The sequence below is a fragment of the Pyrenophora tritici-repentis genome, assembly GCF_003171515.1.
Source record: "Pyrenophora tritici-repentis strain M4 chromosome Unknown M4_contig_00028, whole genome shotgun sequence".
NCBI lineage: Eukaryota > Fungi > Ascomycota > Dothideomycetes > Pleosporales > Pleosporaceae > Pyrenophora > Pyrenophora tritici-repentis.
Genome location: NW_027093991.1, coordinates 1 through 12654, shown reverse-complemented (window position 1 = coordinate 12654; position 12654 = coordinate 1). Strand labels below are relative to the sequence as shown.

The 12654-nt window shown below is 47.2% G+C and overlaps 7 protein-coding genes across 7 annotated transcripts; 4 read left to right on the top strand and 3 right to left on the bottom strand.

Moving 5' to 3' along the window:
- Nucleotides 1-568: 568 nt before the first annotated feature.
- Nucleotides 569-1141, bottom strand: PtrM4_153040 (HHT1, Histones H3 and H4; the record flags this gene model as incomplete). The annotated part of the gene is made up of 3 exons (XM_066110240.1): nucleotides 569-672; nucleotides 721-903; nucleotides 952-1141. 3 exons carry the CDS (start codon nucleotides 1139-1141, stop codon nucleotides 569-571), a joined length of 477 nt encoding a protein of 158 aa, XP_065958732.1.
- Nucleotides 1142-1651: 510 nt separating this feature from the next.
- PtrM4_153030 (Dimer-Tnp-hAT domain containing protein) lies at nucleotides 1652-2573 on the top strand (the record flags this gene model as incomplete). Its single annotated transcript, XM_066110239.1, has 3 exons — nucleotides 1652-1762; nucleotides 1808-2147; nucleotides 2200-2573. The coding sequence occupies 3 exons, from the start codon at nucleotides 1652-1654 to the stop codon at nucleotides 2571-2573; spliced, it is 825 nt and encodes a 274-aa protein (XP_065958731.1).
- A 1311-nt stretch (nucleotides 2574-3884) lies between these two features.
- Nucleotides 3885-4806, bottom strand: PtrM4_153020 (Dimer-Tnp-hAT domain containing protein; the record flags this gene model as incomplete). Its single annotated transcript, XM_066110238.1, has 3 exons — nucleotides 3885-4258; nucleotides 4311-4650; nucleotides 4696-4806. 3 exons carry the CDS (start codon nucleotides 4804-4806, stop codon nucleotides 3885-3887), a joined length of 825 nt encoding a protein of 274 aa, XP_065958730.1.
- Nucleotides 4807-5315: 509 nt separating this feature from the next.
- PtrM4_153010 (HHT1, Histones H3 and H4) lies at nucleotides 5316-5888 on the top strand (the record flags this gene model as incomplete). Its single annotated transcript, XM_001932041.2, has 3 exons — nucleotides 5316-5505; nucleotides 5554-5736; nucleotides 5785-5888. 3 exons carry the CDS (start codon nucleotides 5316-5318, stop codon nucleotides 5886-5888), a joined length of 477 nt encoding a protein of 158 aa, XP_001932076.1.
- Nucleotides 5889-7849: 1961 nt separating this feature from the next.
- PtrM4_153000 (uncharacterized protein) lies at nucleotides 7850-8885 on the bottom strand (the record flags this gene model as incomplete). The annotated part of the gene is made up of 3 exons (XM_066110237.1): nucleotides 7850-7928; nucleotides 7967-8713; nucleotides 8773-8885. 3 exons carry the CDS (start codon nucleotides 8883-8885, stop codon nucleotides 7850-7852), a joined length of 939 nt encoding a protein of 312 aa, XP_065958729.1.
- A 583-nt stretch (nucleotides 8886-9468) lies between these two features.
- PtrM4_152990 (uncharacterized protein) lies at nucleotides 9469-10946 on the top strand (the record flags this gene model as incomplete). The annotated part of the gene is made up of 2 exons (XM_066110236.1): nucleotides 9469-9583; nucleotides 10579-10946. The coding sequence occupies 2 exons, from the start codon at nucleotides 9469-9471 to the stop codon at nucleotides 10944-10946; spliced, it is 483 nt and encodes a 160-aa protein (XP_065958728.1).
- A 1210-nt stretch (nucleotides 10947-12156) lies between these two features.
- On the top strand, nucleotides 12157-12641 carry PtrM4_152980 (uncharacterized protein; the record flags this gene model as incomplete). The annotated part of the gene is made up of 2 exons (XM_066110235.1): nucleotides 12157-12417; nucleotides 12465-12641. Coding segments are annotated over 2 exons (438 nt in total), but the record flags the coding sequence as incomplete, so codon positions are not given.
- Nucleotides 12642-12654: the final 13 nt, after the last annotated feature.

Here is a 12654-nt window from a genome sequence, read left to right as displayed (position 1 = left end):
ACAACAAGTAGATAGAACAATAGCTCTTAGTGAAGTTCAATCCAATACAGGGTTACCTTTCGTACCTCTACTCGGTCGCCTATGGTAGTCATACCACCAGAGGAGACCTTGTTCTAACACGTAGCTATATACGAGGCCTTAGTAAGCCTTTATACGTTGCCTATAAAGCTTAAAAATTGTAATTATTTAACACTAGCCCCGCAGGCTCCTACTGTGTATCGCAATATGTTTTGTAGCAAGGATAGAGTATCGTAGCTACGCTGGCAAATGGGTCGGGGTGTGGTTGGGGTTGGGTTAGAAATTTTGCGACCCCAACCCAACCCCAACCCATTTGTCAACGCCAAGCTTAGGGTTGGGTTGGGGTTGGGTTGGGGTCGCACGGACCATGGGTTAGGGTTGGGTTATAGTAAAAAAATTGCAAGATGTATAATATAGATTTCAATAAAAGAAAAGTTTATATAGTATCACAGTAGATTAACACAGTGTAGCATTAACTAGTTTCATTTATAATATACAGAGGCTTCGCCAGCTAGCATTTAAGCACGTGTATCTAGATATATCTTATAATCTAGAGAAAAGCTAGTAACTCGCGCGCAAAGTAGCGCCTAGCCAATTGAGAATCCTTCTCTTGAATAGTAACCCTCTTTGCGTGAATAGCATTGATGTTGCAGTCTATAAAAGTTATTAAATGAAAAATAGTATAGGGTAGATAGACTATACCCTCAAAATAACCAACTAAGAAAGCTTCTGTAGCTTCCTGAAGAGCTTCGATTGCAGATCGTTGAAAGCGGATATCGGCCTTGTGCACCTGTGCAAATTCGCGCACTACGCGGGAAAAGGGGAGTTTTCGCAAGAGTAGTTCAAAACCTCTCTGGTATCTCTTGATTTCCCGTAATGCGACAGCTAAGCTAAATTAGAAAATAGCTGTGATAAACGACTGTGATAACCTACTGCCTGCCTTAAACTTGCGCTTCTTCTTAACAGCTACAGGTGCCTTTCGCGTAGACTTTCCTGCTACTTGACGTCTAGCCTTACTAGCAAGGGCCTTCTGAGCCGGCTTGCCGCCAGTAACTGTCTTGCCATCAGGACCACCCCGGCCGGCTTTACCGGTGACCTTAGGCCGTGGTTTTGTCCTTGCCATTGCGTAGTAGAGTAGATGATGAACGTAGGCGACGTATGTGATTAATTACTGTGATAAATGTGGTCGACAATTAAGAAAGTAGTAGGCTGAAAGAGTTAGGTAGCTGGAAAGTTTGGGCGACGGCAATTTCCCGATTTCCGCACTAGTAAAGGCAGCAGCGCACGGACTGCATGACGTAATTTGCTGTTTCACGATCGCATACAACCATTTCTGTTGCAAAATCAGTAGCGAGCATATCATACAAACGTGTTAAACTGCTGTGATAAACGCCGAGCTCGCGCATGCGTACAGCCCAAAAATGAAGGAATCATCGATGTGTTGATCATTTTGGGTAATTTCCGCGTTTTCGCGCTAGCGCAGGCAGCAGCGCACGGACCATTTCTAGGTGAGCATAATGCTGTCTACCCATTTCTCCAGCCCCTGACGCCCAGTAACTCCCAACACCTAATAACTCTCTTTACTACATTGAAAACACCCCATTTACAACAGCGCATTATCACAGTCCCCGCCATGCCTGTCGCGAAAGAGCAAGTCGGCGACGTACCTGAAGGCCTAGTTCCAGCCATCAAACTTGAACCTCCGCCTGGGTTCGAACAAGATGAGTGGGAGCAGCTTACCGATGTAATAATCACAGCCATTTATCACAGCTTATGCTAATATAAGCAGGGATTTGCGTGTGAAGCTGACGAGATTGACGGTATCTTAGATCAAAGAGGTAGTGGGGGTTCACGAAAAGGCCGACCTATCAATTTGAGCGTCCCCTATACTGGCTCTCTGAGTGGTAGCGCCCGTGCTATTGCTCAACGTGAACGCAAAGCTCTTTTCGATAAAGAGGAGAAGGTACTTGAAAGCGTTAGAACAGCCGACCGCTCCGCGAAGTACCAACTGAAGAAATCGCTTTTGCAACAGCCTAAGTATAAATTAGCAAATAGTGCTAGACAGGCTAAGCTGCTAGAGAAAGAGTGGGATATACTTTCAGAGAAGCGGTTTACCCAGAAAAAGTCTGGTAAGTTATCACAGCTGTTTATCATAGACATCTGCTAATAGACTATCCCAAGTGGCGAAGGATATACTAGCAATACCAATTGCTCAGGTTGGGGTTGAAAGAGTTTTCAATGTTGCTAAGGATGTTATTGGTAGTCGGAGGCACCGACTATCTGCCCGGACAATACAGCAGATAATGGTTCTTAAGGATACAATATCTCAAGAGGAAGAACAGGGTCTAGACTACCTAGTTGCTCAATTAGGGGAGGATGGAGAGCCAATTGACGAGGTTAATGATCTTTTTGAGCTTCCAGCCTCGTTAGAGCATACCTTCGATATAGATGAGGAGAACCAGACTACAGAAGAAGAGTCGGAGGAAGAGGTCCAGGAGGAGCGTCAATTGCCACCTCGAAAGCGCCAGCGTCCTCAGCGCTACCGTGATAATTAGCTGTGTTAATATATCTCGTTTTATGTATCTAATATATCATCAACGTGTACACATTATCTTAATTAAGTGTTGTTCCGTTAAAGTACCCAAAAAATATAACCCAACCCCAACCCAACCCAACCCAACCCAAGCCCAACCCTACCACTTGGTCTGTGCGACCCCAGCCCAGCCCTAACCCATGGTCTGTGCGACCCCAACCCAACCCTAACCCATGGTCTGTGCGACCCCAACCCAACCCCAACCCAAGACTGGGTATACCCAACCCATTTGTCAGCGTATCCTACCCTAAAGGAGCACCTAGCTAATAAGATTAAGCGTGTAAGGGCCGCAGCGGAGGCGGCGGTAGATAGGGTCAAAATCCCACTCTAGTTTGTGCGCAATCGCTTGTATCATAGAGTCGTTATTGCTAGCGTTATTAAGCACGAAGTAACTAATCTTGCGCGTGTTTATTTTAAACTTCTGTAAAATTATTAGTACCACCTTAGCTATCCTCTCACCAGTATAGGCGCCTATAAGTTAAGGTAGCGCGATAGGCAAGTCGCGAAGCTTGCCGTCGGCCGTGACGTAGTAGGTGACGATACTAAGAAAGCCCTTCTTGCCGCCCTTTGTCGTCCATCCGTCAAAGCTTAGGTAGATCTTAGTTACTAATCGTGAAAGTTCCTTAACAACTAGTGGCAACAGGTAGTCGTAGAGGCGTATAACGTATCGCGCAACGCTATTATAAGAGCTCTAAAGCGCGTCCTTAGTAAGTAGGTTAGCGAGGGCTATTATAGCGCGAAAGGCAGGTGTCACGAGAGACTACGTCGCAGTCGAACACAGACAGAAGATAGTCTTTACAGTTCTTTATTGATCGTAGTTACTATCCAGTGTAGATACAAGACGTTGCGTAAGGAAACAGAACAGGTTCAAGTTGCGGTGAGCAGATATAAGCGGGGCCTGTGCGCTTAGCGCGGGGTCTTAGCTGCTCTTAGCTAATCAACAGATGCCAGGTGCTTACGGGAGCACCTAGCGTCTATGGCCGTTCAGGTGTCAGTACGCTGACAAATGGGTTGGGTATACCCAGTCTTGGGTTGGGGTTGGGTTGGGGTCGCACAGACCATGGGTTAGGGTTGGGTTGGGGTCGCACAGACCATGGGTTAGGGCTGGGCTGGGGTCGCACAGACCAAGTGGTAGGGTTGGGCTTGGGTTGGGTTGGGTTGGGTTGGGGTTGGGTTATATTTTTTGGGTACTTTAACGGAACAACACTTAATTAAGATAATGTGTACACGTTGATGATATATTAGATACATAAAACGAGATATATTAACACAGCTAATTATCACGGTAGCGCTGAGGACGCTGGCGCTTTCGAGGTGGCAATTGACGCTCCTCCTGGACCTCTTCCTCCGACTCTTCTTCTGTAGTCTGGTTCTCCTCATCTATATCGAAGGTATGCTCTAACGAGGCTGGAAGCTCAAAAAGATCATTAACCTCGTCAATTGGCTCTCCATCCTCCCCTAATTGAGCAACTAGGTAGTCTAGACCCTGTTCTTCCTCTTGAGATATTGTATCCTTAAGAACCATTATCTGCTGTATTGTCCGGGCAGATAGTCGGTGCCTCCGACTACCAATAACATCCTTAGCAACATTGAAAACTCTTTCAACCCCAACCTGAGCAATTGGTATTGCTAGTATATCCTTCGCCACTTGGGATAGTCTATTAGCAGATGTCTATGATAAACAGCTGTGATAACTTACCAGACTTTTTCTGGGTAAACCGCTTCTCTGAAAGTATATCCCACTCTTTCTCTAGCAGCTTAGCCTGTCTAGCACTATTTGCTAATTTATACTTAGGCTGTTGCAAAAGCGATTTCTTCAGTTGGTACTTCGCGGAGCGGTCGGCTGTTCTAACGCTTTCAAGTACCTTCTCCTCTTTATCGAAAAGAGCTTTGCGTTCACGTTGAGCAATAGCACGGGCGCTACCACTCAGAGAGCCAGTATAGGGGACGCTCAAATTGATAGGTCGGCCTTTTCGTGAACCCCCACTACCTCTTTGATCTAAGATACCGTCAATCTCGTCAGCTTCACACGCAAATCCCTGCTTATATTAGCATAAGCTGTGATAAATGGCTGTGATTATTACATCGGTAAGCTGCTCCCACTCATCTTGTTCGAACCCAGGCGGAGGTTCAAGTTTGATGGCTGGAACTAGGCCTTCAGGTACGTCGCCGACTTGCTCTTTCGCGACAGGCATGGCGGGGACTGTGATAATGCGCTGTTGTAAATGGGGTGTTTTCAATGTAGTAAAGAGAGTTATTAGGTGTTGGAGTTACTGGGCGTCAGGGGCTGGAGAAATGGGTAGACAGCATTATGCTCACCTAGAAATGGTCCGTGCGCTGCTGCCTGCGCTAGCGCGAAAACGCGGAAATTACCCAAAATGATCAACACATCGATGATTCCTTCATTTTTGGGCTGTACGCATGCGCGAGCTCGGCGTTTATCACAGCAGTTTAACACGTTTGTATGATATGCTCGCTACTGATTTTGCAACAGAAATGGTTGTATGCGATCGTGAAACAGCAAATTACGTCATGCAGTCCGTGCGCTGCTGCCTTTACTAGTGCGGAAATCGGGAAATTGCCGTCGCCCAAACTTTCCAGCTACCTAACTCTTTCAGCCTACTACTTTCTTAATTGTCGACCACATTTATCACAGTAATTAATCACATACGTCGCCTACGTTCATCATCTACTCTACTACGCAATGGCAAGGACAAAACCACGGCCTAAGGTCACCGGTAAAGCCGGCCGGGGTGGTCCTGATGGCAAGACAGTTACTGGCGGCAAGCCGGCTCAGAAGGCCCTTGCTAGTAAGGCTAGACGTCAAGTAGCAGGAAAGTCTACGCGAAAGGCACCTGTAGCTGTTAAGAAGAAGCGCAAGTTTAAGGCAGGCAGTAGGTTATCACAGTCGTTTATCACAGCTATTTTCTAATTTAGCTTAGCTGTCGCATTACGGGAAATCAAGAGATACCAGAGAGGTTTTGAACTACTCTTGCGAAAACTCCCCTTTTCCCGCGTAGTGCGCGAATTTGCACAGGTGCACAAGGCCGATATCCGCTTTCAACGATCTGCAATCGAAGCTCTTCAGGAAGCTACAGAAGCTTTCTTAGTTGGTTATTTTGAGGGTATAGTCTATCTACCCTATACTATTTTTCATTTAATAACTTTTATAGACTGCAACATCAATGCTATTCACGCAAAGAGGGTTACTATTCAAGAGAAGGATTCTCAATTGGCTAGGCGCTACTTTGCGCGCGAGTTACTAGCTTTTCTCTAGATTATAAGATATATCTAGATACACGTGCTTAAATGCTAGCTGGCGAAGCCTCTGTATATTATAAATGAAACTAGTTAATGCTACACTGTGTTAATCTACTGTGATACTATATAAACTTTTCTTTTATTGAAATCTATATTATACATCTTGCAATTTTTTTACTATAACCCAACCCTAACCCATGGTCCGTGCGACCCCAACCCAACCCCAACCCAACCCTAAGCTTGGCGCTGACAAATGGGTTGGGGTTGGGTTGGGGTCGCAAAATTTCTAACCCAACCCCAACCACACCCCGACCCATTTGCCAGCGTAGGTGTCAGGGAATCAGGGTGATTACCGTGACAGCAGGCTTTTCGAACTTAGAAAGTAGGTAATTATTCTTAATAAGCCACCCTATAGCTGTAAGCTAAAACTGCTAAATATTAAAGCCGCTAAGCTAGTTAGCGACTGCTTAGGCGAGTAGTTTGCTAGCTTACAGCGCGCTATAAACACTGCTTTCTAGCCTTATCTTTAGTGTCTTTCTAGGCGCCACTATCTTATAGCTAACCTTCTTATTAGCTAGGTAATGTGAGGGATCGATCAAGAAAGATTGGATTTGACAAGATACAAGCTATCGAGCTATCTACGTTGTGAGCCCGAACTTATGCTGTGGGCGCCAAGGCGCTAGTCCGATAAGATAAGAATCTTATCGATATGGGGCCATGGACCCGTAACAGGTAACGCTTAGCAGCTAATATTAAGCTCGTAGTATAGAAGATCCCGCGCCTAAAGTCGGTGGCCTTGCTACGAAAGCAAAGGTGACAAATCTACAAAATTCGAGCTAGATCGCTGCGAGAAGCGACGCGATAGCTATATTAATAGACCTAGCTTTTCTTGTATTTGTAGGTAGAGAGTAGCAGCTAAAACTTCTTTAAGCGACTCTAATCTATGCCGTTATGATTGTCTATAAGATAAGCGTTAAACGCTTCAATTTCCTCCTCGCTCTCCTTATTAGGCGCTTCTAAAGCCGCCGCGGTGGCATGCTCGCTGCCTTTAGGTGGTGCAGTAATAGAGTCTGCAGCGCGCAACTCTCGAATTCGCGCTTCGAATGTAGGGGCCTAGGACGCGCTCACTAGGGCTTGAAAGGCGTTCGCGAGAGGTAGAGGAGAAGGAGATTTTAACGGTTCTGGTGGCTCCTAGGAGTTAATATTAATAGGCTGACTAGCGGTGCCTTTGGCGCGTTTCTTTGGGCGTTGTGACGCGCCAGAACCACCACGTTTGGCGGGATTTTTGGGGGCGTTAGGCATAAGGGCGACGGCAAGTAGATAGTGATGAAATATTAAACAAATTTAATATATAGAGCGTGGGTGGATGGGGCGGAAAATACTGTGTATATGGCACGACGCGTCCATGAGGATGATCTGCGTGGCTTACTAAGCTAAACTACAACACCATAAAACTATCGTGAGATGGCTTTTACTGCAAAACTAGCTGCCTCAACGCCCACTAACGCCCACGCGCCTACATGCTACCCACCAATCAGGCCACCTCAAGCCATCAAGCTTTTTGGCCCCCTTCAGCCGGGCGGATACCTATTTTGTCGAGACGCGGTGAGAGCCTTCACTAGTATTCACGGTGAATCAGGCTTCCCGCGCTCTGATTGGCCAGGCACTGATTAGTCAGCTGCTCCGTGCGCGCACCATAGATATTCTCCCTCCTCCCGTAGCTCCAATACAACAAGTTCACACACGTTTCTCCACCTTCATCATATTTTAAGAGGCCTGCGGCCGGCTGGTTGGCTTGAGGAAAATAGGTATCCAGCCATCCGGCCATCAGGCTAGCCGAATTGTTGACAAGTATGGGCCCCAATAGGCCAGTGGAAAGGATAGTGAACAGATTCCTCAAAGATGTAGTTTCCATTGACAAGTGGTCTTGCATATTTGTCTACAAGAGTGCCATGTGACATCAATTCGCGGGCAACTTCACTCATGCGTGATGGATCGAACACGAAAAGCCAATGTAGGCACGTAACTTGCGTTCTTCTCACGCAGATGGAAGGATCTGCACCTAGATTTAGCAATAGTACGGTGGCTTCATACTGTCCCGCTATGCTAGCTTTATAAAGCGGTGTCTCGTCTTCCGTATTTCGAGCATTCAAGTCTAGATGCTTATCCTCTGTCAAATGGATGATCGCTTCACACACACCGAAAGCAGCGGCGAGATGTAAGAGCGTATTCCGAGGGTCAGAATGGTCGTCATAAATTTCATCTGGCCCGATTGTAATGCAAAGCTCACTAGGAGCGAGAGAGGTACTGCTGTTGGCGGAGGATATGATCTTCTGTTTGATAGCGGTATACTCGAATCTGGCTGCAAGAATGCTTTCGCGATTATATCCGCCTTTGCATCGAAACACTTGCTCGGCCGTTCTAGCCTTATTGGTATCAGACTTCCGAAGGTCTGAAAATGCCGTGATTGAGCCAGATGCTGCGGCTTCGTAAAGGTTGGGATTAGGCGTATGCGCGTGTTTTTCGGAACCACCGCCTGGTATGGCAGAATTTATCCGCATTACAATTCCTTCAGCGCGAATTGAGGGCTGAGCTACGGCAGTCGCTCCATTTATCAGGCTTTTTACATCGCTGTGGTATTCTTTGAGTTTTGCACTCGCCCGGCTAAGCGCCATGCCAAAGAGAATATCTCCTGGATAGCCTTGCAATTCAGTGGATACACCCGTATTGAGAAGTTGGAATAGCTCAGGTTGTAACTTGATATAAAATCTCCATCCTTTGTTGTAAAGTGGTGGTCTTCGACGGGGCAATATGCGCTGCTCCTGGTTCGATACAAAGCTTCTAGCAACTGTTAGCATATGCTACTTGATGAGTGTCTTGGCTCTTGTGTGCCGCCATACCCAGCTGGCAGTACGGTTGCGGAAAATTCCAGCTCTGAAAGTGACACATGATGACGGTCCTCTGGGTGCTCTGCAAGAAAGCTAGACTCGATAGCAACCCATGTGGCGCGCATGTCTTGCTGGGATACACTCAGATCATCACTCTTCACTCGAATGTTGATTTCATGTTCTCGGTGATATTTCTCTCGACTAAACGGGAGTGAAAAAGACCGGCCGGGTGGTGAAAATAACGTATATAGGGCAAGCATTCCGTAAGCATAGCTCTCTGACTTGAACAGTAGGTCTTCGTTACAGGTTTTATGGCGTACAGGGTCGTAATTAGACTCCGCAACAATCAATTCAATCGGTCACTCTCCTAGACCCACTTACCTATCTAGGTAGGGCTTAAACTCCTATAGGTAACTACTAGGCTTAAAGCGGTAATCAATCAATCCAATCTGAACCTTCTAGGACCCACTTAATTGATTGTTGCGGACTGTGGTCGTAATCCAATGATTCAGGAGGTTTCCAGGCCTTTGTTCTCCCATAAGAAGCGAACGTCAAGCTCTTGTTCTTCTGGGATCAGTAGCGAATCCAAAGTCTGCCAATTTTGCCGTAATGTCCGATTTGTCACCCTCTCTAAAAACCAGCACATTTTCCGATTTCAGATCATTATGTATGATACGGCAGTCCCTGAGGCACTCTAGACCGGCAGCAATGTCCCTACAGATCTGGCTGCGGGTGATCCATGTTCATGAGGCCTCCAGAAACTTGTCGAGTGACCGTTCTACCGCCGGCTCCACGTACAGTACAGGAACCCTCAATGGCATTTGTAAGTTCCTAAGATCTTGATCATCGGGGGGTAGTTCGTGGATGGTATCGTATCCCCAATCCAATAAGTCTATGATATTAGGATGTTCATATATCTTCGAATTGGCCAGTGCCCGAATCTCGAACTCCAAGTCCTGAAGTTGGCCCGGATTGTCATTTGCCATGACTTCAAGACGCACTCGCTTCGCCACAATCTCCACTTCCGAATGCCTGAACACTTGGAATTGAGCACCTTTGCCAACTTCCTCGTACCATGTACTGCTCAGAATGAGGCGCCCTCTTGGCCTTGGCCCAGGAACGCCCCAACTCTGACATCAAGTGAACAAATCTGGGGAGCGTGATGGTTTCCGAAAAAACACCCCCAGATAAGACTCCACTTCCACGAGATCTGAATTTCGAGTAAGCGCTCCCATGACAGGAGTAAGCCATCTTCGCTGATGATGCAAGAGCCGAAAGAGCTCGGTAGAGCTCTTGTCAAAATATTCGTGGTGTCCATACTTGTCAACGAGCGAGCCGGCTCGCTCAGCTCGCTCGGCTTGGACGTTTTGACCAAGCCGAATGAGCTGAGCGCGCAATGCGCGCTTGCAAGCCGAGCGAGCTTAGGGATAGGCGCTCGCTCAGTCAGCTTGCTTAGCTTGGTTAGATGGGGCGGTTGGAAACTTGGGGCTGAAGGACTTGGTGGAGGGGCAATCTCACGATGATTTTTAGGTGTAGTGCGTAAGTTCGAAACCTAGTTATAACATAAAATACACTCTTTTTTGCTATATTTCTAGCAAATAAGCTACTAAATTTCCGGCTAACCGCCTGGCAACATATTCTCCTTTTGCGACACTTCACTTACTACTTATCACCCACCACACTCATCTATACTCCATCAACGCGTCTCTATTTGCAGCTACTATCTACCTCGCCGTTGCTATAATGCCAGCAAAAAGAACACGCGTTAATGCTCCAGAAATTGCGGCAACTTTATCAACAACTTTATTGAGCCTGCAGGGCTTACGGAGAACGAGGAAGATGAATATGAGGCTTGGAAACGCAGCGAACCGATCGCTGGCGAGGGCGTCGACCCTATAAAATACTGGGTAGAACTCCGCGATCGCCACCCTAGCCTTAGCAAATTTGCTATCGACATGCTATCAATCCCAGGCTCAAGCTGTGAGTGTGAGCGCTTATTCAGCGAGCTGGGTGACCTCCTCGAGCCCCGTCGGCGCAGCATTTCTCCGCAACTTCTAGCAGCAATACAGTGCGATCGACGATGGATAAGAGCTGGATTTGGCAGTGGTGAGGTGCCTGTAAAGGGGGTTATCAGCGATGAGGAGATGGACGCGAAATACGGTGTACATAAGTGGGATATTAGCTGAGAAACTCAACACCAAGGTTTCTATATAACTTTCCTAATCGGGACTGAGCCCATCAAGCCGAGCGAGCTGACAGCCCTGTTTCAGCCAATCCGAGCGAGCCGAGCGAGCTGCTGGCCTCCGCTCAATTGGCTGAGCAAGCCAATTGGCTGAGCTCGCTCAGCTTGCTCATTGACATCTGTGGTGGTGTCGAGGCGTGGAGATAGAAAAAAGCGAAAAGGCTATGTTCGCAATACGCAAAACCACTCGAAATCTGTGAGAAAGGCAAAAACCATGTGGTAGCTTGCGAACATAGGAGGCTATGGTTGATGAGGCCGCAATTCCAGGCTTATATGGCTTGCAGCACAGTGTGCTCGTCACCTGCAGCTGACCGATCAGGACGCGCAATGGCTGGAAGTCCTTGTCGACGCACATAAGCAGTCTGCTTGATTGCTACACAAGGCAGAGTACCAAGGCTTGCGAAGGGAAAAGAAAAGCGCTGATCGTAAGTTGTAGGCGTGCATACTGCCTGTGGTTGACTACCAGTCTAGCATCTAGAGGGTCAGTGGAGTACGCCGATAGCTGCAAACTTTCGCTCCAAGACATATTCAGTCTGACCGGCTATCATGCAGGCTTGCTAGGGAGAATGCGAGGTTGATGTTGTGAACGCCAGATGCGACGAATGCGTGGTACTGCCTAGTTAAGACGTGAGTGGCAAAACGTCATTCGTTTGTGGAAGGCCCGCGGAGCGGCATGCCTTCCTCGCCTGTCTACCCTCCACAACCAAACTCACACGTATTTTGTTGACATGATCTAAAGCATCAATAGTAATAGCACTGCGCAGCCTGGTGCTACTGCATCTCGCTTAGGTATGTGGTGTAGTAGCTTGTCACGTGTTCGGCGTTAGGTAATCGGCTAGGGTTGAGTATTTTAGGCGACTCCGCGAGGAGAAGCTCGACATCAGGGATCATCTTGTCGTACACCATTCTTAATACTACCGTTTATTGTTCGGATACCTTCTTGTTCTCTACTCTCTACCGATTGCGGGTCGGCAGCCTCTCTTCTGACTATTGAGGCTATCCCTCTACCACAGTATGTACTTAGTGTGCGTTGGGGAGGGGCTGTAAGCTACCCAGACGCCTTCTGCGGGAGCCCTAACATACAAGTTATTGTCTTATATTTGATCAAGACTGTCAACTCTGAAGTCGAGAAGCTTCATCAGAGACCAGCAACTATGTTGTCCAAACTAAACACAGAAGCGTTTGTTGACCAGAGGAAGCAGCTAATCGCGACCGACACAGCAACACTCCTGGAGCTTGATTCCACCATACAAGTCTTGAACGAGAGACATAACCCTAGGAGCGCCGTCCGCCAGATTGATGCCCGACTAGAGCCCTTCATATTGTTCATTGAAAGGTACGCGAAATCTGTTTATTTTGTCACAGGGTGTGCCAGTGGCGGCCATCATCTGGGTTCACTGCGTGTTCTGCTGGAGGTAAGGGTGTGTATCCAACTTTTAGTGGATATGATTGACATGGATAGATGGCATCTTCAGCATCTCGCTACTTTCAGAAAGGTATCGATATGCTAGAAAGACTAGGCTCACAGGTTTGCCTATACGCGCGATACGAGGATCTATTTGAAGTAGACGATCACTTCGCCACTGCGTTAGCTTCTACATACTCAGATATCATTGACGTGCTTAGAAAGGCGCGCCAGGTATTGAAGAAAA